At 45.3% G+C, this 27,331-nt stretch overlaps 1 protein-coding gene and 1 pseudogene across 4 annotated transcripts; both read left to right on the top strand.

Moving 5' to 3' along the window:
* Nucleotides 1–13,576: 13,576 nt before the first annotated feature.
* LOC136552965 (RING-H2 finger protein ATL72-like) lies at nucleotides 13,577–15,569 on the top strand. Of its 4 annotated transcripts, none has more exons than XM_066544541.1 (3): nucleotides 13,577–14,510; nucleotides 14,599–14,706; nucleotides 14,815–15,569. In XM_066544541.1, the coding sequence occupies exon 1, from the start codon at nucleotides 13,624–13,626 to the stop codon at nucleotides 14,203–14,205; it is 582 nt and encodes a 193-aa protein (XP_066400638.1). In that variant the 5' UTR covers nucleotides 13,577–13,623; the 3' UTR covers nucleotides 14,206–14,510; nucleotides 14,599–14,706; nucleotides 14,815–15,569. The 4 variants fall into 4 exon arrangements, with proteins under 4 accessions (XP_066400638.1, XP_066400639.1, XP_066400640.1 ...); XM_066544542.1 differs by having other exon boundaries at nucleotides 14,602–14,706; XM_066544543.1 differs by having other exon boundaries at nucleotides 13,577–14,271.
* A 6,671-nt stretch (nucleotides 15,570–22,240) lies between these two features.
* On the top strand, nucleotides 22,241–26,743 carry LOC136549257 (protection of telomeres protein 1a-like; annotated as a pseudogene).
* Nucleotides 26,744–27,331: the final 588 nt, after the last annotated feature.

A 27,331-nucleotide genomic window follows, 5' to 3' on the forward strand; every position in this document is an offset into this window, starting at 1 on the left:
GCTGCACAGCGCCTCTAGCGAGGGCGCCATGACCGACGGCGAGCCAAGCTCGGCGGCAGACATCGGGGGGGGGGCATTTTGGACCTCCCCATAGCAAACCGAACCTACTAGGATGATCTACAGGCGCGCGCGAACATGTTGAGGTGCAAACCGGGGGCGGGGATCGTGCCGAGATGACGGCCCATGGCAGCGCCATGGCCGGCGGCATCGGGTGTTCACTGCTACGGTGTTCTAGGGCGCAATTTGAGGAACGGAGAGCATGGGAGGAACAAGAAGCTCACCACAAAGTTAGATCGGGGTGGTTGCGGCGTCCGGGAGGCTTCTACCTAGCGGGTCGAGGATGGCGGCAGCTACAGAGAGAGGGAGGGTGTGGGTGAGTGGAATCCGAGCAAACCATGACCAAAACTGAGAGATGGCGGTACCTACGGGCACGAAGGAACACGGCAGAGATCACCAGTGCGTTGGCGATGTCGACTGGGCACTAGAGTAGTGGGCTATGGGGTCGCAGTGGTGAGCTCGAGCGGTGAATGGAGAAGGTGTAGAGGGGAGGGCTCAGCTCGAGTCTTATAGGTGGGCGGGGCTGCAGTAGATGGAAGGCGAGTGGGGCGTGGTGATTCTGGTCGCTTTCCATGTAGGAGCAACGATGCGGTGGCTTGCTGAGCATGGCAGCGCCATTGACGGGAGCAAGAAAGGAAAGGAGACAGGGGAAAGAAGGAAGGGGAAGAAGAAGGGAGAGGGGCCGGCTGACGGGCAGGACCCCTAGGGCAGTGAGGGAGAAGGAGCGGGCGCATGCGGTGAAAACCAAGCAGGCCATGGTGCTGCGGTGAAGGGCCGAAGCAGAGCGGGCCGCCAGCTGGGCCAGTGCAAAGCGGCAGCGGCGCGCGGAAGAGGAAGGACGCGGGACTGGGCCACCGAGCAGCGTGCCGTGCGGAGCTAGCTGGCGCGGGAGAAAAGGAGAAGGGAGGGGGAGGAAGGGGAGAAGGCTACTTGGCTGGCCAGCAGGCCAAGGGGAGGAGGAAAAGAGTGGGCCGATTCCGGGGCTGGGCTAAAAAAGTAAGGGAAGAAGATTTTCAAATAAAAATCCTTTTCTATTTTTAGTTTTCAAATCCTAAGCCCAATTCAAATCTAATTCAAATATAGTTTCAAATATAATTCCCTATTCAAATAAAATTGAATAATTTTGTTAGGCTTCCCAAGATAAACTTTACAACTTTAATAATACCTTTATTTTTCTAATTTTCTTTTCCTTCTTTTCTTTTATTTTAAAGCCATTTTTAATTTCATTTCAAAAGCATTTTAACTATTTTGACTTTTCAACCACTCAACCAATAAAATCAAATGCAATGGCATGTATGCTCAAACATGTTGCTACCTTATGAGGTATTTTAATTTAATGAAAAATTTTATTTCCTATGTTTCATGTGCACAAAAATTCCAACTTAAATTGTTTTAACTCTATTTCAAAAGAGGCAAATTTTTGGGTGTTACATCTACCATGATCTGCCGCAACGTCTTGCCGCAGGACGTGCACACAAAATCTCTGTTCGTTTCCTTGGAAAACTCACTGGACATTTCGCCTCTCTAGACGGACCATGACTTGTCACGAGTAAGAGGAATACGGATATAAAAGCGCCTCTATGGCCCGACTAGGCGTAGGAGTTCATAGGTCAGCCCATTGATGGGTTCGACATCCGCTCCAGGCACCTTTAGGGTGAGAGGTGGAAAGGGATGGGCTCGCTAGCGGCCAGTACCCAGGCGTACGAGCATCGTGGGCATCCTGGCCCATCTTCCAGTCTCGACTGGTTATGATCCATGGTTTTTTTAAGAAAGGTACTTAGCCCTCGAGACTGGTCGAACGAACCCGAGAACTATATGGATTGATTGTTGAGAATCTAGGATCAGTGACCAAGCTGACCCAAGCTGGATCCCAGTGAACGGGATGCCAGGGCCCCCACTTAGACTAGCCCATTAACAACCCACCGGATGCCATGATTCGTCCTTAGAGGAAAATTGTGGCACGGCTTAGCTCCTCCGTTTTTATCAGAAAAAACGCTTTAGGGAAGACAATCGCAAAGATGAATCGATCCTCAACCAAGCCCCTACTATGGGAGGGAGCTCAAGGAAAGGGAATCACCGCCTCCAGGTAACACCGTGGGCAACAAAAGAAGGCCAAGGCCTTCAGAGTCCTCCTGTTCAGAAAAGCCTCCGAAGGAGTATTCTACTCCTCCATAGGCTCAGGAGCCACTGTCGGGGACTAATACTAGGTTACCCGAAGAGAAGCTAATAACCATCAACATTGATTCATCCGAGCAGTCAAGAGCGCGACTACAGCTCCAACCGACCCCCAGGTGCGCGCAAGCTCTACCTTTCATGGCCTCTGGGGGTGGGCTCAACCTCGCCCAACACTGAGGCCACGAGCTCTACCTCACCCATCCTTTAAGGGCTAGCTCTGCCTCGCTCAGCCTCTGAGGTCAGGCTATGCCTCGCCTGACCTCTAAGGGTGGGCTATGCCTCGCCCGACACCGAGGCCATGAGCTCCACCTCGCCCGACCTCTAAGGGCTAGCTTTGCCTCGCCTGACCTCTGGGGGCGAGCTCTGCCTCACCTGACACTGAGGCTGTGGACTCCGCCTTGCTCGACCTTTGAGGGCTAGCTCTGCTTCGTCCAACCTCTGGGGGCGGGCTCCACCTCATCCAACCCTTGGGTTTGGGCTTTGCCTCGCCCGAACTCTGAGGGCTGGCTTCGCCTCGCTCGGCCTCTGAGGATGGGCCCTACCTTGCTCGACCCTTAGGTTTGTGTTCCACCTAGCCCAACCTCTGAGGGTGGGCTCTGCCTTGCCCAAACCCTGAGGGTTGGCTCCACCTCGCCCAGCCTCTAGGGGTGGGCTCCACCTCTCCTGACCCTTAGGTTTGCACTCTGCCTTACTCGACCTCTGAGGGCGGGCTCCACCTCACCCGATGGAGATCCATACCGCTGCCAACCACTTGAAGTCCAACTGAATGGGCCTAGGTCAAAGCGAATGGATCAGGGAGGTGACCGGCATGCCCCAATATAACCCATGGCCATGACGGGCCATACTTAGGGATTCACATTAGGAACAACATCGGGCGTACCGGTGCTGTTCTGCCCAATCCTTATATGAGCACTGACAGGCGCGTTGGTTCACCATGATGTTTGCTAGGACGGAGTGGAGCGCCATGACCAGGAGATGATGCCTACACAATGGCGCCAGTGATGGATAGGGCCACGACGTGGAGCTATCCCTATTGACATCTATAGGGTCAGCGGGACCCACATGAAGGAAAAGAAGGACCCAGCGATCCTGGAGGACTTCTCCTTCTCATGCTCCTCTTTTCCCTCCACTATAACCCATACTTTCCCGTAGCCTATAAAAGGGAAAGTAGGGCATCCCATGAATGGGACTCAAACCCATCAAACCCTGAACCGATCAGAACACACAAGCATACAGTCGGGAAACGACCAAGCTCTCAGCACCCGTTCGCTCCTCTCACCAGAAACTTGGGACATGTCCCTCTCTCGACCATTTGTAACCCCTACTACAAACTTTTAGAGATAGTAATATGAGCAACAGCAATGAACTGGACGTAGGAACATTCTGCCTGAACCAGTGTAAACCTTGTGTCTTCTTAGCACACCATTCGAGCCATACGTGCAATATTAAAAATTTACTAGTTGGTGGCAACTTGAAACACAGATAGAAACCCCAAGCATAGCATTTCCCTTTCCTACAATTTTTTCAGGGGACAGCTAGCGTGTTTGGTTCCACACAGGGGCGGATTTGGGCCTCGGGCTATAGCTGAGGGTGAGGCCCAAGGGCAGTGGGAAGTTCCTTCATAAAAATGGCATAAAAGGCTGCCTAGCCCATTAGCCCATCCCGAGGAGAAGTTAGCCCAGCAACTGGCCGCAGCCCTAGCTCGGCTCCCGTTCACACAATCGCACTCGGTTGACTCCAATCTGCCTCCACCCTGGCCGCCTCCCTTCCCATCTGCCTTCAGCCTCACCCTCCTGCCTCGACTACCGACTGCCCCAAGCCCCCAAGTCCCTGGCTCCCCGCTGGCCGCGTGCCACCACCCGTGGCCCTGCACCCCAGCCACCCCCACGCTGTCGCGTGCTAGGTCACCACCTACTCGCCTTGCTGGTTAGCCCTCATCGGCTCACCCCTCACCGCCATGTCGGCCGCGCACAGCGTGCCTACACCCCCACGCTAGCCCCCTATAGAAATTGCTCCGCCACTACAGTAGGTCAGATGACAGATGCCATTTCTTTTTGAAATTGCTCCATGATTGCTACCTTTTACATTGCAAAGTAATGAATATTTCATTTCATTGAGCAGGACTATCATTGAGTATTTGAGTCTTAGTTTGCAATCGCCACATTTCATACCTTAGAATGGAGAAATACTATGCTAAAAAGAGTAGTGCCGAAACTATAGAGAGCCGAGTTGAGCAAAAAAGACCATGGATTGAACTTGATATGAGAGATATAGTTGCTGATCCAGGAGACAGGAAGCCAATTGATGATTTTCATCATGACATTAGGGATGAGGCAAGGAGAGCATATCTACAAATAGGTTCATATAGGCCAGCTGGTCATAAGTTTTCAACAATGAAAAAAGATGGTAAAGGCCTATCAAGAGGATTTGTTGGATCATGGTTTGATCAATTTGATTGGTTAGAGTACAGTGTAGCCAAGGATGCAGCTTATTGCTTTTATTGCTATCTCTTTAAGCCACAACAAGTTGGGTTTCATAGTAATGATACATTCACCAAAGTTGGGTTTAGAAATTGAAAGAATGCAAAGGATTCTTTCAAGGATCATGCTCAATAAATTGATGGCTTTCATAGTAATGCAAGAAAATGTGCACTTGGTTTCAAAAATCAGAGGCAAAGTGTTGAACATGTGTAGACTATTACAAGTGCAGCAGAAGAGGAGGCATATAAAGCTTGTTTAACTATCATGTTAGGCATTGCTAGATTTCTCCTTTTGCAAGCTCTAGCCTTTCATGGACATGATGGGTCTAAAAACATCAAGAAATAAAGGGAACTTTATGGTGATGCTTGAATGGTACAGAAAGAAGAATCCTAAGGCTGCACTTGTGACTAGTGAAAATGCTCTAGGGAATAATCAAATGAGTAGTCCAATGGTTCAGAAAGATTTGGCTAGGGCTTGTGTAGAGGCGACAAGTGAGTTAATTAAAAGTGAAATAGGGGATCATTGGCTTATGGTGCTTGTTGATGAGGCTCGTGATGCATCTATTAAGGAACAAATGGATGTGGTTGTGAGGTATATACCTCCTCTCCATTAGGTTATTTCGTTGGTTTTGTTTTGTTGCTTTCAAGTAACATTATTTTCTCTTTTCTCTTGTTGGTTTGTCAATGATAAAGGAAGTGTAAATGAGAGGTTTCTTGGCATTGAACATGTTTCTGATGCCACATCACCTTCACTAAAAGAAGCATTGGATACTATGCTTAGAACATATAGTCTATCTATTTCCAAGATTAGAGGGCAAGGATATGATGGAGCTTCAAATATGAGAGGACAATTTCATGGGTTACAAAGACTGGTATTGAATGAAAACCCATATGCCTTTTACATCGACTGTTTTGCTTATCAATTGCAGCTTGTGGTAGTTTCTATAGCCAAGTGTTGTGGCTCAACTTTTGACTTCTTCAATTATGTCACTTCAATCGTTAATGTTGTTAGTGCTTCTTGCAAGAGGAAAGATCAACTCCTTCAAAGTCACCATGATAAGCTTGCTGAGCAGTTAGATAGTGGTGCTATTTTTTCTGGGAGAGGGAAAAACCAAGAAACTAGTCTTGCTAGGCCTGGTGATACACGGTGGGGTACACATCACAAAACATTGGCATGTCTTATGATCATGTGGTCCTCTGTACTAGATGTGTTAGAGAATATTAGTGAAGATGGAACTGATGGGGAAAAGAAAACTATAGCCTCTGAATTGATTCAAAGAATGGAGTCATTTGAATTTGTGTTCATATTACATCTTATGATCAGAGTATTGGGGATGACTCAAGACCTATCACAATGTTTGCAAAAAAATCAAAACATTGTTCATGCAATAGGATTAATTGGGATGCTCTTTTTGAAGAGGTAAAGGAGTTTTGCCTCCTCAACAACATAGACATTGCTAATATGGAAGATATGATACCCGTTAGAGGTCGTTCGAGATGTTGTGGTGCTAAATTAGTGAGTTACTACCACCATTTTCATCATGGAATTTTCAATGGTGTGATTGATCAAGTTTATTGTGAGTTAAACAATCGATTTCCAAAAAGATTAACTCAACTCTTGAGATGTGTTGCTTGTCTTGATCCGAGGGATTCTTTTGCCAACTTTGAGGTACAGAAGTTAGTTGAGCTTCCTAAGATTTATAAAGATGACTTCTGTGATTATGACTGCATAAAGCTTGCGGGCGACCTTCGTATATTCATTGATGAAGTCAAAAATGATGATAATTTTGACACTTGTACTTATCTTGGCAATAGTTGAAAGAGCCTTCTCTGCTATGAATATTATCAAGACCGAACGAAGAAATAAAATGAATGGTAATTGGGTAAATAGTAGCATGATGTGCTATATTGAGCGGGATTTGTTTGCGTCGATTGAAGATGAAAAAATTCTAAAGCACTTTCAAGGCTTAAGAAACTGTACAATGAATTTGCCAAACAAGGACTCAAGGTGCGTGTCGTTTACTTGTATTAGTCTTTTTCAATACATAATGTTATCTTGCTTTATAAAGGGCTGAGATGTTGAAAAAATTTATGTAACAAGTGGAAGTGGTGTTAAAACATGAAGACTCTTAATTTGGTACTTTTCTACCTTCAATGTTCTACGTATTGTTTGAGCCTATTGGTTGAACACTAGGAATCCAGGGAATTATATAATTATTTGTGTTCTTTGAAAAATATGTTATATCTAATAGTATATAGCTAGTAAGATTTTAAGCCTTATATTAGTTAGCCCGAGGCGGAGCCCGTTTCTGGATCTACCATTGGTTCCACGAATGGACCCATGCAGCATACGCATCTATTGTGCCGAACGACGTACAGTGAGTAGATGGCCATGGAAGGAAGACGTGCCATGTAAAAAGTTAGCGTATAAGTCTATTTATGTTTTCCAGTGATACACTTTCTTGTGGGCCCTGATGGCTAGTCTCTATAAGAGCACATAAGTGTCGCACCGTTACTGTAGCGACTCAGACATTCATCAGAAATCAAACACTGCCAAGGCAGAGGGTTTACCCTACCGACATCCTCGTCACTGATTCTTCTTGCGTGCTCACGTCGACGGCGATCGTCGGTAGCCAAGGGTGTGACAAGTGGTATCAGAGACGATCTATCCTCAGCGTGGGTGATGAGCGTGATGCTCTTCCTCATTGCTCCCTACCCGCAACTCCGACGACTCCAGCGGTGGATCCAGGGGTCCGATGCCCTACCACCACCCCACCTCCACCATCACCGCAATCTATCATTTGTGATCGTAGTCTATCATTCACTCTCCGGTACCATCTCGATCCCGTCACTTCGATCTACAGCTAGTAATTTCGGTGGGTAGGTTGATCTCCATCACACCCATGTGGTGTTCGATGAGAGGTCCCAGAGGTCCCTCCATTGGGTTGAGTTGCGTCAGTGATGGCTTTGGTGTTGGCTACCTAGACCTCACCATCTCCACCACCCCAGCATCCCCAATCACTTCCACCAAACCCTAACCCTTCCTCTGATTAAACTGAGTTGGTTTGGATTCTACCCATCCATCACCATGGCTCCACTTAAACCATCAAAACAAACCTAGATTCTGTTGGACACCATGGCCAGAAGTGCTAACGATGAGAAGCAATTCATGGGCCAGGTCATGGAGTAATTCGATCTGTTGTTCACCAGAGTCAATGATATTGGGGAACTTCAACAGTAGGTGAAAGCCCAGATGGATATCAAGGGAGCAGCCATGGATAACTACTCTGCTGAACAACACATGATAGCTCAACAAGTCAAAGCTAATAGGGCAGCAGTGGCACAGTTGACCATGAGACAATTTGACAATGAGGCTACATATAATGATGATGATGGGGTATCCATGTTGTTTGAGGAGAAGGCATCATTTCACAATGTCTTTGCCAAGGATAAAGGAGTTATTAAGGTAGAAACTTCTAAGATCAGGAGACCACCACCAAGAATGGGGAAACGAGACACATTGCCTAGCCAAGCTATGCCCAAAATGCAGTTCCCCAAATTGGATGGTATAGACCCCAAGATATGGAAGGACAATTGTCAGAGTTACTTTGAGCTTTACTGGCTACCAGAGGGCATGTGGATTACAGCTGCACATTTGCATTTTGAGGGTAATGCTGCTAAGTGGTACCAAGCTTACAAACAAAACCATACATTCAGGGATTAGGATCATTTTTGTGCTATGGTAGAAGAAGAGTTTGGAGCCGATGACTTTAGAACAATAATGAATGACTTATTGGACCTCAAGAAGACTGGCACAGTGGTAGAATACACCACCTAGTTCCAAGCCTTGCAATTTGTTGTGAACATGCACAATCCTCATTATGATGACATTTTTTCACACCTCATTACATCAGAGGACTCAAGGAAGAGATCAGAGGGACAATAGAGAGTCAAATGTCAACAACGGTGCATAAGGCTTCAATTATTGCTAAGGTTCAGCAGGGAGTGCATGATAGAAGCAAGGCTAGATATCAAAGAAATGTCAGTCAACCAAAACCATACATGCCACCAAGAATTGAAAACAAGCCAGCACCTCAAACCTCTTCTCTATGGAAGGATAGGCAATTAAGGGACTATAGGAAGGCTAATGGCATTTGTTTCAATTGTGGTGACAAATTTGTACCTGGCCACCTAGAAGTGTGTCCTAAAAGAAACAAGCCTCAAGCCAATGCATTGGTCATTAATGACCTTAACAGAGAACTATCTGATGATGTCCTCAATCAACTGGCAGCTGAAGACACACTTCATGAGGAATTTTGGCAGCTGTCATTGCATGCTATTTCTAGTGTGGACAACACAAACTACATCAAGCTGAAAGCTAGAGTTCAGGATAAAGTGATGCTCATCCTTGTTGATAGTGGTAGCTCACATAGCTTCATTAGCTCTCAGTTTGTTGCTCTGGCCAAGTTACCTACAGTGTCCACCCAAGCTAAAAAAGTGAAGCTAGCAAATGGGGAATGGATGATCACCAACCGAAAGGTACAAGGGTTGTCCTAGTATTGCCAATGCCATACACTATCTACTGATATGGTGGTCTTGGATATGCATCTATATGATGCCATCCTTGGTTTTGATTGGCTTCAATCCAATAGTTCAATGCAATGTGACTGGCAACACAAAACTCTAGAATTTTGTGTCAAGGGAAAACCTGTCAAGCTGAAAGGAATCATAGAACCCCCACTACAACTTCAATCTATCTTGGCCACTAAGGTATTTAACTCCACCAAGGGCAATGACATATGGGCTTTTGTTCTTCTGGACTATGTACCAGCAACCAACATATCCACACCTAGTGACACTTCCCAACAATCTAAAATTCTTGACATTCTTTCAACCTATAGTGATGTGTTCACTGATCCCAAAGCCTTACCACCCCAAAGAGCCTATGACCATACCATCCCACTTTTGCCTGGATCTATTCCTATCAATTCTAAACCTTACCACTATTCATCATTACACAAAACTAAGATAGAGAGACAAGTCCAGGAGCTTTTGCAAGTTGGCTTGATAGCTCATAGCCATAGTCCCTTTGCTTCACTAGTCCATTTGGTCAAAAAGAAGGATGGCACCTAGAGATTTTGTGTAGACTATAGAAAATTGAATGACATCACAATCAAAAACAGATTTCCCATGCCAGTCATTGAAGAAATCTTAGATGAATTGCATGGAGCTAAGTTCTTCACCAAGCTTGATATGAGTCAGGATATCATCAAGTGAGAATCCATCCAGAGGATGAGTACAAAACTGCATTTAAAACTCATCACGGCCACTATCAGTTCAAGGTGATGCCATTTGGACTCACAAATGCACCTGCTACTTTTTAGTGCATCATGAATCAAATCGTCCAGCCATTTCTTAGGAAATTTGTATTGGTCTTCTTAGATGACATCCTAATTTTTAGTGCCACTATGGAAGACCACAAACATCATTTGCAGCAGGTCTTAGCTGAATTGAGAAAACACAGACTTTTCCTCAAAGAGAGCAAATGTTCTTTTGCACAATCACGTTTGGAATATTTAGGACACATTATATTAGCAGAAGGGGTGTCCACAGATCCAAACAAGATCTCCGCTATGCTCCACTAGCCAGCTCCTACTTCATTCATAGAGTTGAGAGCATTCCTGGGTCTTACAGGCTACTACAGACGGTTTGTAAACGGTTATGGAGTCCTAACCAAACCACTGACCAACTTGCTTAGACTAAAACAGTTCACTTGGTCTCCTGAAGCCCAGTCAACATTTGACAATGTTAAAGTGGCAATGACAAGAACTCCTGTCCTGGCTTTGCCCAACTTCCAAGAACCCTTTACAATTGAAACAGATGCTTGCCATGATGGCATTGGAGCTATGTTGATGCAGCAAGGTCAACCCATTGCTTATCTTAGCAAAGCCTTAGGAGAGAAACATAAAGCATTATCCATATATGAAAAGGAGTTCTTGGCTCTAATCATGGCAGTGGAAAAGGTGGAGAGCTTATTTTACAAAGGCAAGAGTTTATTATAGTGACAAATCACAAATCCCTAGCATATCTCAATGAACAAAATCTACACTCTGAGATGCAGAGGAAAGCAATGACAAGGCTAATGGGACTGCATTTCAAGATTGTCTACAGATAAGGCAAAGAAAATGTGGCAGTAGATGCCCTCTCTAGAGTAACCCATCCCATGTCATTACAAGCTGTGTCTTAAGTGCAACCTGCTTGGATACAGGAAGTTCTTAATTCTTATACCAAAGATCCTCAAGCCCAGCAACTCCTAACTAGGTTAGCCATCTCTAGTCTAGATGCCTAGGGTTATAGTTTGGACAGAGGGTTGATAAGGCACCATGGCAAAGTCTAGATTTATCAAAATGCAGCACTTCAAACAAAAATCATTGTTGCCTGTCATTCCAGTGCTCTTGGAGGACACTTAGGTATTGCTGCTACCTACCATAGACTTAAAAGACACTTTGCTTGAAAAGGTATGAAATGGGATGTGGAATCATTTATCAAACAGTGCTCTATCTGTCAACAGTCTAAACACTCCAACAATCATCCATTGGGCTTACTCCAACCCCTGCCAATTCTAGAAGGTGTATGGAGGGATTTGTCCATGGACTTTATAGAAGGCTTACCCAAATCCCAAGGCTTTAGTGTAATCTTGGTGGTGGTCAACAGGCTCACTAAACTTACCCATTTTCTGCCAGTCAAACACACATACACTGCAGCAACTATTGCATAGCTTTTCATGGACATATTGCATAGCTTTTCATGGACAATGTAGTCAAACTACATGGCTTACCAAGTACAATAGTCACTGACAGGGACACTATATTTCTCAGTCACTTTTGGAAAGAGTTGTTTAAGTTGTATAATTCAATCTCCAACTCAGCACTGCCTACCATCCCCAAACAGATGGATAGACCGAAAGAGTCAACCAATGTTTGGAAATGTATCTCCGGTGCTCTGTGCAAGACTCTCCAAAAGCTTGGACTCAATGGTTGTCATTAGCGGAACTGTGGTACAATTCATCCTATCATACTGCATTGGGATGCTCACCTTTTAAGGCTCTGTATGGATACGAACCTAATGTGGAGACAGTTCCTAATGTCCTAGCTTCAACATCAACCACCGTCGCTGAGATAATTGAAAACAGGGAATTGCACTTAGAAGCCCTAAAGACAAATCTAGCCAAAGCACATAATCGTATGAAATTGCTGGCAGATCAGAAGAGGCAGGATTATCATTTCTCTGTTGGCAATCAAGTATTGCTGAAACTCCAGCCATACACACAATCCTCAGTGGCTAACAGACCCTTTCCAAAGCTAGCTTACAAGTACTTTGGACCATATACAGTATAGGAGCGCATCGGCAATGTGGCCTATCGGCTTGAATTGCCAGAAGGATCTTTTAATTCATCCTGTTTTTCACATTTCTCAGCCAAAGCCTTTCATTGCAGACTATACTCCTGTATATGATACCCTTCCAGTCACTACTGACTTGGAAGCTGCAGCGGCCAAGCCTGAAGCAATCCTAGAGCGTCGGTTGGTCAAGAAAGGCAACATGACGATTCCTCACGTCAAGGTCACATGGACCGGCCTTCCACCATCAGCTACGACTTGGGAAGATTACAATGTGCTCAAGAAGAGATTCCCAGATGCACCAGCTTGAGGACAAGCGGCAGCTCAAGGGGGGGGGGGGGGGAAGATGTCGTGCCGGACGACATACAGTGAGCAGATGGCCATGGAAGGAAGCTGTGTCATGCAAACAATTAGCGTATAAGTCTATTTACGTTTTCCAGTGATACACTGTCTTGTGGGCCCTGATGGCCAGTCTCTGTAAGAGCACATAAGTGTCGCACCGTTACTGTAGCGACTCAGACATTCGTCAGAAATCAAACACTGTCAAGGCAGAGGGGTTTACCCTGCCAACGTCCTCGTCACTAATTCGCCGGCGGCCAAGGGTGTGACAGCATCGAGTCATCCGTTGATTTTGCAGAGAATGCTTTTATTCCATTAACTGACATGCGATTACACCGCATGGATGACGCGGCACAGGTCGAGCTTGTGACCGTACGAATTAAACTAAGATATCGGTTGGAGTATACCGTGAGAAAATTGTCGGCAGTGTGTGCACAGCACAACGCTGGAATTTAATTAAGGGCGTAGTACGTGTTTTAATTGGTGGCTCTTATAAATTTTATTAGTATGTTCTCTTTTTTTTTCAAAGTTGAGTCGTTGGATGATTGGATCGGATGAGAATTATTTATTTTGCTGTCGCGAAATTATTTGTTATATTTATTTCAGCTTTATTTGTTTTCCGTGTTGCGGCCTGTTTACGCACAACAGACAAAAAAAGGCACTTGAATTTGCAAACTACCGCAAGCATGCATGTCCTGCAGAGGCTTTTTATTATTTATTTATTAGGCCATTTTAGCTAAGCGATCGACTTTGCTTTCAGCTTTAATTCTTTGCCTCTGACCGAGAACAGGAAAACGTAACGAATTCAAAGATCTCTTGAGAAAGAAAGGTCACTTTGAAAATTACACCCTCTATTTGGGAGCATATGAAATAATAAAAAATAATAGGAATTATTAAAAAGTCTTGCTTCGTTGAGAAGACAGAATTTTTATGTTTGACAGTATCATAGTTATCTCAAAAGATTTTTACAAAAAATATATTCATAATTAATCAAGTATAAAAAAATTAGGACTGTTCAGCTAATATTAAATCTAGCTGATAAGCCGACTGAAGCTATTTTATTATAAAAAAAATATCGTAGATTAAGTTCAAGCGGTCATGCCCTTAAATTGTACAAGGTGCCCTTGCTTCCATATCGTCGAGTGCTTCCATATCGTGGACCAGGTAGCAGACGAGATGGCGAGCCTGCGAGCAGCCCTGCTGCTCCTCCCGCCGCTCTCCGTCGTGGTGGCCATGGCGGCGCGGTGTCTGTGCCGCGTGATGGCGCGCAAGCTGAGCGCGCTGGCGCGCTCCCAGTTCGCGTGCCTCCCGTCCGGCGGGCCGTCGTTCCGGTACCTGGTCTCCTCGCCGTCCGTGGAGGACATCAAGGGCGGCGGCGGCCAGCTGCCGGTGGGGCTTTATTCCCGGAGGACGACGCGCCGGCGCGGCCCCGGTGGCAGCTGCGTCGGCGAGGAAAGCGAGGAGGAGGAGTGCGTGTTCTGCCTGAGCGGCATCGAGGAAGGGTCGGAGGTGAGGGAGCTCCGGTGCCGGCACCTCTTCCACCGCGCCTGCCTGGACCGCTGGGTCCGGGCGCGGCCGGTGGCGGCGACGTGCCCGCTGTGCCGCGGGCGGCTGCTGGCGTCGCCGCCGTGGGAAGTGGCGGGGTACTACTACGATGACGAGGAGGAGGGCGATGAGGAGGCGGTGGAGGAGGACTCGGACATGATGCTGTTCATGGCGTGCGTGCACAGCAGCAGCAGCTGGCTGTGGCCGTCGTGATGACTCGTGACCGTGCCTAGCTCGATATGATGGGCGGATCGGACGTCGGCTCGTCATGGACTGCACGTATGTAGTGTAGGAACGTATAGTTACGCAAGTTGTTGGTGGTGCGTGCTAGAGAATGGAACTTGCTTCTCCTCCGATCGACGATCGTGCTTGTGTTTCTTTCTTTTCTTTTTCCTTTGGCCGATCGATGTGTAGTTGTGTATGTATGTATGTACAGTGTTGGCAGCAGTAGTGGTACGGGAGAGAGGAAGCACGTACATACGCTGTGTTTTGCTGCAGGGCGCGCCACGACTCATGAGGCATGCATGGAGCATCGATCACGCATGCACTTTGTATGTTGGTATGGACTCATCGATCTGATGACTGATGTACATCTGCATCATGCAGCAGCATGGCGAAGAAGGAGAGGCGCTTGGGCTGCAGCGACGGCGAGACGACGACACGTACGTCTGCGGCGCGTGCACGTTGGGGTCGTCTGCTCCGACGTGTGCCGAGGTAGGCCATGCGGCCATGCCAGCCCGATGCCTGGCTGCTATGGCTCCTCCTCTTGCTCTTGCTAGTTCATTTTCTTGCCTTGGGAATCAAAATGATTCTTTGCTACAGCGTCAAACATTGTGGGTTTCGAGGAGGAGGCGGAGCCTCCAAGAGCCCTGTCAAAGGGGGCCGTACATGCAGGAGTACGGGTCCAGTCCTCCACAGTTATTGGCTCTGTTCGCGTGTCTTTAAATCCGGCTTGATCCGATTCTTTTTTCATTCGGAATAGTGTTTTCCTCTCACAAATTCCTCCAGATTCCTTCAAATTTCTCCAGAATTCCTTCAAGCGAACGAAACCATTAGCGTGGTGGAACAGAGAACAGGACAAGAGTTGGCAACGCCGCAGCCGCACGCCGGTGATGGAGTTCCACCTGAAGATGTCTACAAAAATAACTGCGATGGGGCTTTTATCCCTGGATCAAATAAAGCTGGGTGGGGTTTTATTATTAGAAATCATGCTGGCATGGTTGTAGCAGCAGGAGCAGGATCAGCAAAATTTCAAACGTCAGCTCAACATACTGAAGCAACTGCTTGTTTAAAAGGCCTGGAGCATGCAGCTCTATTGGGAATGAGGCGAGTTATTTTAGGGACTGATGCGGCTGCTATTGTTAAGGCCTTAAATGATAATTGCTTCGAAAGATCTGTGCTTGCAAATCTGATGAATGCATGAGATCAAAACTTTTATGTATTTAGAGTTCTCTTCTTTGAATGTACCATTTCTCATGTATCAAGAGGGTGTAATGCTGTAGCAGATATTCTAGCGGCTATAGGCTTGAATTGTACTGATGGTCCTCTGCTGTGGCAAGAGCATCGCCATGTTCGTTTGGGTCTGTTTGGCTTATAAGCTGTACTTTTCAGTTAACGAACAGTATTTTTCTCTTACACCAAATTAGTCAACGGTACTTTCAGTCATGACTTATTAGTCAAACAAGCCCAAACGAACAGAGCGCATATACCAGACTTTGTAGCTTATTTGGTGTCCGGCCCACGCTAATGGAACTATGTTTTCCATCTCAAAAAAAAAATTGCATTGCATGTCAACTCCCCGTCCCCGTGATTGAATTGAACGCCGGCCGGTTGCTTCCCTCCCGCTGCGACTGTCGATGGCAATGGCACTTGGCATTGGCAGTCAATGGATCGGCCTGAGCTGTTCCACAGGGGACCCGAAAGGCTGTTCCACAGGGGGACCCTCGTTTGGGCCTCAATCCCCCAAACCCCAACCACACATGGACTAGTAGGCCTTCTATGGGCTGGGGCTGCCTCTCCTTAATTCCTGACTTTCTTTTTTTTTAGGAGACAGGTCCGGCTCTTAGCAGCAATGGAATATATGGTCACGTTTCTTATGCTGGGAACCTCCATGTTTCCGTTTCGGCAATATTTACGTTTTTATATTATATAAAATATCGCCTCAAGGTGTTCCCGTTCCAAGTTCTCGTTCCCCGAAGGGAATATGGTTGTTAAGTTCTAGCTTTTATCACCAGTAATGAGCTCATGGGCTGACAGACCTAAGTTCAGCTATTACTAATGAGCTTATGGATTGACCGATGTTCTTACAAGTTCGATCGACCTATCCTCTAATGAACTCATCGGCCGGCAAACCTACGTTACTCCTAGTCAGTTCTACTTCTTCGACACCATTAAAGGCATCTTCTTGCTCTGGTCCTTTACGTCTCTCTCAGGGGTTTTCTTATGATTAGTGGTAAGTTTACGGATGAGGAGGGGCTCAAGCCCCCGTATTCCCAGCCTTTGGCCTTCCACCAATCATGTGTCGCCTGCTCATATGACCACCCTATCGTCCGCTTTCACTCCTCGTCCCAAGACTGCCCGCACCACACAACTGACGCCATCCTGCCAGAGACTCTACCACCCCCACAAGGATCTAGTGACTCGAGTTCCTATCATCGCTTCGAGCTATAGCACTACCTCCACCATCCTCGAGTTCGCCAATGAGGCTTCCCCGTGTCTACCCAAAGACCAAAAAAAAAAAAAACATGACGTCAATCGCGACGAGTCTGTTCTCTCATTTTGGAGGGACATGCTCGCCTCGAAACTTTGTCGAATATATATCCCACTCATTCCACTCCCTCCATAACCAAGCACTAGGCGGAAGAGGGGGGCTCACTATCCTATCCTCGCTCGTCCTTGGAACCTAAATGATCGTCCATCCTATTCAGGCGGCCTTCGGGCATTCCTAGGTAATTTTCAGTCCATGCAACAATATTAACTTCAGACCTCTAAAATTGAGAGTTATAATTTTCATATACAAAAGAACTTTATCCAACACCATACAAGAAAGATATATATTTTTTCTAAGGCAACAAGCCTTGGTACACGATTAATATGCTGCTGAAATTTTATGTTATTTTTAGCATCTCAACGATCTTAAATGAGAAAACTCAAAACTAGAAAGTTGTATATCTCATCAAGAGCTGTAATTTTCATATAAAAAATAATCTTCATCCGATGTCGCATGATCTTTTAAGGTGAAGCCTTAGAGCAACTCTACGAGGCTCTATATACCCTTTCTAATTGTTAGAAATAGAGATTTTAGTGGAAAAACATCCCCCAACAACTTCTTTAATTGATTATCCAAATATAATCATCCTCTATTTCGGATTTCTCGCTATCCAAAGATAGATAGGGAGAATGACTCTCTAGAGTACGCAGAAGATATAAAAAAGTTGTTTGGATAGTGAGAAGATATAGAAAACGATTTTTATGCAAATGACTCTCTAAATGATGATTTAGAGTGTGAATTTTGAAAAGACTCTTAGAGATGCTCTTATCGCTGACACGTGGGTCTCATCTGTCAGATCATCACGTAGGATAATGAGTCGGATAGATGCATATTACTAGAATCTAGATAAACCTATTATAATTTCAGGAAGCCAAAAATGTATTTTGAAAATTTGGGACGATGACACCACTGAGACGAGACAGTCTCGATGACCGCCGGTTAATTTTTACTATTTGAACTGCCTAGGGCCAGGATTGCTTGCAGCTTGCAGCTTGCAGCATGCTACAGTTACAAGTCAGATTTTTTTTTATTTTAACACTTTTTGAAAACTAATTTTAAATGTAACACGGTCGGGTTTTTTTTTTAAAAAAAAACTAACACTTTTGGTCGCGCCTATTTCCCTGGCGCGGCCAAATACCTGTGCTGCGCCATGCATGGTGGCGCGGCAGAGGGCTGACATGGCGACGACCGGAATCGCTGATCGCTAACGTGGCAGGGCTCTGCCGCGCCACGGAGCATGGCGCGGTTGGGCCAAATAAATATCGCGAGCGAGCCCCCCCCCCTCCCCCGCCCGCACGCATCCCTGCCCGCCCGCCCATCGCCACACATCGCCCGCCGCCAGCCGCACGCGCCCCGCTGCCGCGCAGCGCCCGCGCCGACTGCGCCACGAACATCGACGCGTTAGGCCACCCGCTCCTAAGGTAATCTCTCGATTTCATGTTATTTTGATTATTATTGTTTTAGGATAATTAGTAATATAGGATAGTTAGGGTTTTATGATTGTTATTGATTTATGATAGTTAGTGATTTAAGATAGTTAGTGATTTAGGATAGTTAGGTTAGTGAATTTGTTTGTGATTTATGTAGGTAGTTTTTAGGTTTGAGGTTAGGATTTTGGGTTTAGTGATTGATTAGGTATTTATTATTTAGTTTATAGTTAGTTATTTAGTTAGGGATTTTGGGTATAGATACTAGTTTATAAATGTCGGTACTTACTAGTGCGTGATACGTCGATTTTGATGACTTCATGAAGTTTCGTCACATGCTTATATTCCTAGTGAAGTTATTTATGTTACTAGTGCGTGATATGCCTGTTAATTTTACTTTGAATATGTACATGTGTTTTCATAGTGCATAACAAGTAGTTCAAATTTTGCAATGCTACATAATATTAATTTGAATACTCTAACGCTTTGTTTATCAATTTATAACAGGATGGCCCTTCCCACGCAGCACCCGTTGTACCCTATTCTTAAGGTGGAGTACGACGACCAGCACCGAGCACACATCTTGAGTGACAACGACGCAGATGTGGCCTTGCCTACTTTGAGGCCCCGCACACACACTAGGGTGCACCAGTGAGACGAGCGTTATGCGTCGTACATACAGCGTGCTGGCTTCCTCGAGCTTGTCCATGTTGTCAACCACGGTCTTCCGCCCCTTGACCTAGCACTACTTACTGCAGCTGTGACAGGTGCGAGTGCATTCTTTGTACGTAAACTTTTTTGTAACAAATTTGAGGCAACTAACAGTCGTTCTATTCTTATAACAGGTGGAGGCCTGAGTCCCACACATTCCACCTACGTTGTGGCGAGATGACCTTGACCATACAGGACATGAAGGCTATTTTAGGCCTTCGGTTGGAGGGACTTCCAGTGACAGGTATAGTTGACAACGATCACTAGAGAGAGCTGGTGGCTCAGTTTACTGCCTTTCTTCCACCGAATGACGAGGCTTCTAAGAAAAATAAGTAAGAAATTGAAGCCTATTTAATACTCGCACTGCTTTCCTGCAGCCATCGGGTCTCATTTTTTTAGGTAAATTTTAGAAAAACTTTTGGTGTTTCGTCGTCTTGGATCATGGAGCGCTTTGATTACTTGAACCCACAGGCTGAAGAGGCTCAGATCGACAGGTTTGCTCAAGTATGGTTCTAGCACTTTCTTGGTGCTTTCCTCTTCCTAGACGCCTCAGGCAACACCATCAGCTGGATCTTCCTTGACATACTACGCTAGCCGTGGGAGAACATAGCGGCGTATAGCTGGGACAACGCAGTCCTGGTATGGACGTATCGACAGTTATGCGTTGCCTGCCGTCGCACCTCAGGGTATGCGAACCTTGGAGGTTGCTCGTACCTACTCTAGGTTTGGTGTTGGGAACGATGGCCCGTTGGGAAGCCCCTTAGTACTGGTTTACCGGTAAGTACTTCGGTTCATTATATTCTTCGATATGGTTACATATGACGAGTTTATTAATGGCTAATTCATTATCGTGTTCAATGCAGTAATGGAACGGGCAAGATACACTCGCTACAACTCTGTTTATCTAGACAGAATCAGAGTTAGTTAGAGGGAATGCGAGGTGCAAGTACAGGGAGTATACGAACGGTCTCGGCGTCTTGACACAGCACCAGGTTACGCTCTCTTTTCTATCATACATGTGTCTTGTTCGATCTATACTATATCACAGCCTAACTCAATTATAAAATGTTTAGGTGCATTGGTGTCCTTGGGATGTTCCCGAGCTCCAGTACTATCTCAGTCATGTTACTAGGGACGAGTCAGAGGAGTATCGCTGCAACGTCCCTCTTATTTTCTTCCACGTGGTTGAGATTCACTTGCCCATCAGGGTCTGCAGATAGTTTGGAAGAATGACAGGCTGCCCACCACCGCTTTACTCCACCAACCAAGGATTGCACGGGTACGTTATCGATTAATAACAAAGCTACAATTCAGAGGTGTGTGTGGTACAACTAACATCGTTTTATTGTAGGTATAACCGCAGGAAGAGGTACAAGACTAAGGATTGACGCGTGACACACAACACGCACATCCACTTGTGGGAGACTAGGGAACAGCAGCTAGTCCATGCGGGTCCTCTACACGACCAGCACACCTTCGACGAGTACCTACACTGGCTTCATAGGTCTACGGGGACACATATCAAGCCCCCGTACACTGAAGAGGCGATTGACGAGGACTCGAAGGAAGATGCGATCGAAGATATGTACGACATTGCCACTAGAGAGGACACATAGATACAGAGAGCCCCGCTACAAACATACATGGTAAGATACTTGAATAGTATAATTTTTTATCCATTTGGTATTAAGTATGTATACTAAAACTGTTCAACCGCGTTTTTGTACCCAGGCGACACAATTGTCGAGGCTGTCCAACGAAGTAGCATTCCGGCTTCACGAGTCTAGAGGGCAGGGGCCAGGCGTTCTCGAGGATTTTGTGGAGGTAAACATAAACTAGTCCGTTCCAAAATTGTTTCTTTAGTGTATATGCGTTTGGGAAATGCACTAACTTTAACGTCTATTTATGCAGAAGGTGAAGAAGAGCTACAGGAAGCTAGCTCAAAAGCTGAGCTGCATGGACACTCCTTATGAGGAACCGCCACTCCCGGTGCGGTCGAGTGGCACGTCTTCAGCCTCTTTGAGGACACCAGCCGGCTCTTCTCAGCCGGTGACAGGTGCCACTTTCGCGGTGCGTACACCACCACATCATAGCGCTGGGAAGGACCCTGCAACCGAGGACGATGATGACGACGATGACCCCCCGGGATTCCACAGACAGCACGACCAGTGGGATGATTGGCCGTAGGATGAGATCGACATGTCTCAGCTAGGTGGTGCCCCGCTTGGTACCCAAAGATCCTCACAGATACTAACAAAGGTAGTTTCTTTAAATACGTAGGCTACATGAACTAACGATCATAAAGAATTCTAAGTAATCGTGCATATCATATACTTGTAGGGTACGAGCCGTACTTACCGGCGACACGACCACACCGACGTTGGCTACACTCTCAATGTGTTGCCAACAAATCCGAAGAGACATAGGCGTCCGAGGGATCCTTACACTCCTGGGTCTTAGTTTGTTAGGTCGAACTATTATTGGCATCCGAAACTTGCAGGCTTAGTTGGTTAGGTTATGTCGAACTTATGTCAAACCAATGAAAATGTTATGTGGTAGCTTGTTAACTTGCGCACGGACTTTATTTATTTGCTTCATATTTGTTTCAATGTGTCGCGGCATCACTGCATGCGAGATTAAGTAGCAACTAGTTCGGAAACCGACAAGAAATAAGTTCCCTTAAAAAATATTCGTTTCAATCCGATCCAATTTTTTATAATCGATTAGTTAACATGGTGGTTAACCGTATTATGAAAGACGGGAAAAAACCATTGCCTTATCAAATTCTCTATTCGGCCATAAAACTAATTCAATAAAAGACAGAAACAAATTTTACGTCAAGTAATACTTAGAATAACTTCCACTATCGGCGCGACGCGTTCCGATTAAACCGTCCAGGTACTGCCCGGGTGGGTGGCGGGCGCGGCAGCCAGACGGGCTTGCTGCTCGGGCAGGCAGGGACTGGCCGCGAGGTTTTATTCGACTCTGCCGCGCCACGGATCAAGGCTGCGTCACTGCCGCGCCAAGGTCGATGGCGCGACAGGCCCTGCCCCGTCAGCGGTCAGCGATTCTGGTCGCCGCCACGTCAGCCCTCTGCCGCGCCACCATACATGACGCGGTACAGGCATTTGGCCTGCGGCAGGGCAATAGGCGTGGCCAAAAGTGTTAGTTTTTTAAAAAAACGACTGCGTTAGATTTAAAATTAGTTTTCAAAAAGCGTTAAAATAATAAAAAAAATCACAAGTCACAAGTCACACTCACACCCAGGCTATGGAGGCAGCATCAGCGAGGGAGCAGGAAGAGGCCGCGCGAGGGCGATGCGAGCGAGGGCGACGCGAGGATGTGCGAGGTATGGAAGAGGCTGCTCGAGGCGGCCGCCGGGGAGCCTCAGTACACGTACCGGCCTATCGCCGATGCCCTCAAGGCTCCCGGCGTCCGGGTCTGCCTCTTTGCCGTCGTCGCTCAGATCGGCGCCGCCAGACGCAAGCAGTGGCTCGGGTGAGCCTCACTCTCAACCCCTCCCCTCCTCTCCTTCCGCGCACCGTCCGGATTTTAGCAGGATGAGAGTTGGCGGTTTGTGTTTAAGCTGTTGCAGGCTGTATGCTTCCTTCTTTAGTTATTCTTCAGTCTGATTCACAAAGTGTTGACCTAGGGTTTGTTCTCGTAAGCAAATGCTGCGGAGGCAAGGAAATTTGTGGGGTTCCGTTGGGATTTGTGCTATGAAAAAAGTATATATTTGGAATGATTTGTTGAATAGTGTTGATTAGGATTAGTTCTCTGCTCAAATGCTGCTTGCTTACTGGTAGGAATTATGCTAGATGTGCCAGTAGTAGCAGTCTCCCAGACTTAAGTCTTTAAATTCGGGCCTGCGTGCCAAAACTCAGTACTGTGAATGTTTGCTTTTTGAAATATAAAAGCAGGGGTCTCCCTCTTTTCTTAAAAAAAATGCTGCTTGCTTATTGTGGGGAGACACGTGCTTTAGCTTGTCCGCTTGTCCTTGGATCGCCTCTTTTGCAACATTTTGCATGAAGCATTATGCATTGAGACTTGAGAGGGACCTTCTGTTGCCGTGTTCATTGCTAAGTCTCGCTTTTGATCCTCAAATCAATGCTAGAACCCTTGGTCATGTCTATTGTTTTTGTAGATTTCACTGTTACGTTGAGGATTGTGGATGAATCACGCAAGGCTAGGAATATCTGCAATATTTTTTGCTGACAACACTGCCCTATTGCCCTGTGTCAAGTCAAGTGGAGATGTGATCAGTCTCCATGACGTTGTGGTACATCATAAAACTCTATTTAATTATACCATTTGTCACTGGGTATTTCTCAGATCTATAAATTTCCACATACCTTTTTATATGTGTTGTTGTTTAAGCCTATTTTCTTTTCTCATCATTTTTGAAATTTTAGTGACACATTTGGCAGCACCTAGTTCATGCCTACTTTGATCTGCAGGTAAAGAAGCATCATGAGGAGTCCTTTGTTACATTTGACAAAAGGTTTTCTTCATTCGCGTTGTTTGAGAGCAAAGTATCTGCTTGAGTGCAGCTCATATCAGACTTCTATGAAATATCATGGCAGCAAACGTGACAAAGAACGTTTAACCCAGATAAGAACATGGCTTCCTCTAGGTGACTCCTAGTCGATAATTGCTTTTGATAATTTATTTGGTCCACCCATAAAAAAAGGGCGTACCCAGTGCAAGAGAGCTCCCGCTCTGTGCGGGGTCTGGGGAAGGGTGTTAGTGGCAAGCCTTACCCTCGCCTGTGCAATGTGAGGAGACCGCGACTCGAACCCGGGATCCTTCCGGTCACAGACGGTAAGACTCTATCGCTTGCACCAGGCCCGCCCTTCTATTTGGTCCACCCATCTGCATGATATTTCCTGTTGTGCCTTAATCATGCTCATTCCACTCCAATTTTGTCACTAAAATATCATGGTGGTGAACATATTCTTATCCAAATGAGAAGTCAGCCTAACTATCATACTTGTGGGGCTGAAAGGCTAATTCAGTTTCTGATTTCTTGGTCCCACCAATTAGCACGATTCACTTGAATTTATGTAGGATCAAACAGTGTACTGTAGCCATTCTATTTATGAACTCTTCTTACCCAAAGGAATTAAATATTTTATAAATTATGAGTACAACAGAACTTGCATTATCTCATTTTAGCCCTTAGTTAAGGTCGTTCTCTGCCTGCCTTTCAATCAAACACAACAACAATTTGAATTTTGTTGTCTAGAATTGTTCATGCTTTGTTAGATTGTCAGCTTCTTGCTGTGAACTTATTTTACTTTTTAACTACCTGCTCTCCCGATAAGTGGTTGATATATGCTATTCTGTTTCTTTAGGATATAGACCTTTTATTATAGCATGTATTCTGGGCGTGTTTGGATGCCGCCCTCGCCTGGGCTTGCCTACCAGGCAAGCGATCGTAGCCCCAGGCGATCGAAATCGAACGCCTGGGGACGCTGCCTGGCGTCTGAGCTGCCTGGGAGGCAGCATCCAAACATGCCCTCTGTGTCTATCTTTGTCTCCTTGCAGAGATTCATGAAATACTTAATTAGTACGTCCCTAACAATGCTTTACTAGCAACTTTTATAACATCTGTTTCTATCTAACTACTTTGTACCGCAGGTCTGAAAGATTTCGGTCTGAAAGATCTCGAATTGCAGTTAAGGAGTTTAAAGTCTGATTCTACTTTTGATCTAGTATGCAAGGTTAGTTCTTTATTCAATCATATTGAAACTCGAGACTTATTTTGGTACAGGGAATGCTCCAAAAATTCTCTCTGCCTTCTTGTAGGTTTTGCATGTCCTTGAAGATAACGGCAATTGGATATTTTATGTTTGGGATGGAACTGATACCCCTGCAGCCGAGTTTGAGGCAATGTAGGATTGTAGGTTTGCCTATGTTTATTTATTGTTTCTAATTTTTCAGCAATAACTAAGAAAAACATCTATGCAATATAGGATGGTGCTCTAGTGTCTTTGCAATACTGTTGCAGATTTTAATCTTTATTTGGTTGTTCTTATATGGTGCACTGAACTTAAGCATAGTCAATGAAAAGAAAATAAGTCTTATCTTAGAAAAACATTTGCTGACGTCAGTCACGTCATTATTTTCACTTAATTGACCTTTTTTCTGTGTGCCTCTCTACTATTGATTGGTGAACATATAGTTCGGATGCTGAGGCAGTTGCATCACCCCCTCTACCCAGGGAGGTTTTATGCACAATGCCATGTGTCGGAACTGTTCTGAGGATTTTTTTCAGATAGGTTTGTCAAGGAAGTATTACACATGCAACAGAGTATTTATTGGGCCAGGTTCTGGAACATTACTTGCAAGCAAGACAAGTTTGGCATTTGGAAAGGCATTTTCTTGAACTCTAGTGGAGTTCGCCTTTTATCTCATGAAGATGATAGCGTTGTTGATCGTCTGAAGTAATCTTCTTTTCTTCTGAATTTTATTGTTCTTTGGACATTATATAAGTAAACTTTACCAATTACATGAACACCTCTAGGATATATGACAGCCGCAACGCCAACAAAGTTCACCGCCAGCCGATGGCAAGCTTCCCCTCTAATGTTGCTGGTATAGAGCATTGCTCCTCTGAATCACTGATGAACATATTCTGTTTCATCGTTCATATCATGAATTTGGCTACTAATTCAGCATTTAATCGATTAAAATAGCAATATTTAAGTTTGTTCATCAGGCCTTATCTTCATCGTTATCTGAATGAGTGTATACTATAGCATTCCACCGTTATATTTGCATACGAAGGTTGTGCATAAAAACAAACCTCAATTTTTTTTCTTGTGTGCTATGTATATATGGAGATCTAAATGAAACACATGATGATCTTGTCAAAGTGCTTGTTTACATGTATTGTATTGATGAAGCGCTGCATAAAGTTGTAATGCATTTTTGCTGCCATCTGTTGCCCACAAAAGCTTGCCTCATGACAATTTGTTATCAGTTCTGTCAGATGTATATGAGAAAGAAGGTTACTCAACGTTAATGGAGTCTTTAACTCATGATGAGGTATTACTTCTTTCCCATTTTTCTCCCGTTATTTATTAGTTTTATTTCTGTTTTCGTTTTGGTCTAATATTATCCAACACCCCTGAGAACATGCGAGCATGTTTACTTTGAGTTGTATCCCAGTGATTTATCTCTCCCTTTTCATGAGAAAACTATATATTTTGCTTCCCTAGTTAGTAACACAGAACCGTGCGTGTTCTGAACTCTGACTCTAAAGCTAACCAGCTTCAATATCTCCTTTTTCTTTTGTGCTAGGTGACGCACAAAGTGAAAACCTTGGTCCGTGTCGTGACAGCAAATCCTTGTCGAGCTAGTGAACTCAGTTTGCTTTTGACTGATAAACATTGTATTCGGTTGACTCTTGAGGATCCTACAGCGAGAATTCGTGCGTATGTCCATAAGAATGATTTGGTAATATGTTACTAAATAACCCTTATGTTTGATTTCCTTGCCTACAGACCAGCCCAGGTGTCCACATTCATCACTAGTAAAAAAAAAATCAGTGTTGGTGGTAAAAAAAGTTATGGATGCTTAAAAGTCTTGCTGAATTAGGTGATCATGTCTTCATCTAAATCCTTGGCAGGTCGAATTCTTCGGTGGTTTTCAAGAAGTGATCATAGAAAAGATGAAAAAGCTACTGGGTGTCCCAGAAGCCGAGGACAGCGAGGAAGTTGCCCCTTTGACCAGGAATCCACCTTGGATATGGTGTATCTTGATGTCATACTATCGGGAAAAAAACGATCCCTGGGGCAGCAGAAGGTACCGAATCGTTGACACAACGATCAGGGATTGAGCAGGGATGCTGCTCGAATATGCAGGAACAACCTTGCAAATGAATCGAACAGATGTGTAGTATTTTGTATGTGCTGCCGGCCTGCTTATGTAGTAGTATTTTGGAGAGGGGGGGGATTATAGCTATACAACATCTTGCAAGGATGCAGGGCGACACGCTATAGTTGTACGTAGCCTACTACTGTCAGTGTTACTGCCTTGATGTAATGTTGTTGTAGTGCCGTCGATCCGTGGCCATATGCTTTTGTACAGTGAGTGAATTATTCTATCGAGAACACTGGTGGCACCGTGGCATTCTGTACAAGTCTGTATGTAGGCCAGTTGTGCACCTGCACTCTAGATTATCTTATATTCTTAAGAACCCCTTCTTCTATTGTTCGGCGCCTTACGGTTCTCTGGGTTTCTATTATTATATGGATATATTTCTTGTGAATTTTCTGCGCTTTGATATTGCTATGCTGCAGTTTTCAGTTTCAGAAGAAGAAGCTTGCGATGACTTCTCCGGTCGTAGTATCTCGATTCTCGCGATTGTCACGCGCCCTCGACCTGTATCATTCGTTTTTAGCACATTACAGATTTGTCACCCCGA

Source organism: Miscanthus floridulus, chromosome 4, assembly GCF_019320115.1.
Source record: "Miscanthus floridulus cultivar M001 chromosome 4, ASM1932011v1, whole genome shotgun sequence".
Lineage (NCBI taxonomy): Eukaryota > Viridiplantae > Streptophyta > Magnoliopsida > Poales > Poaceae > Miscanthus > Miscanthus floridulus.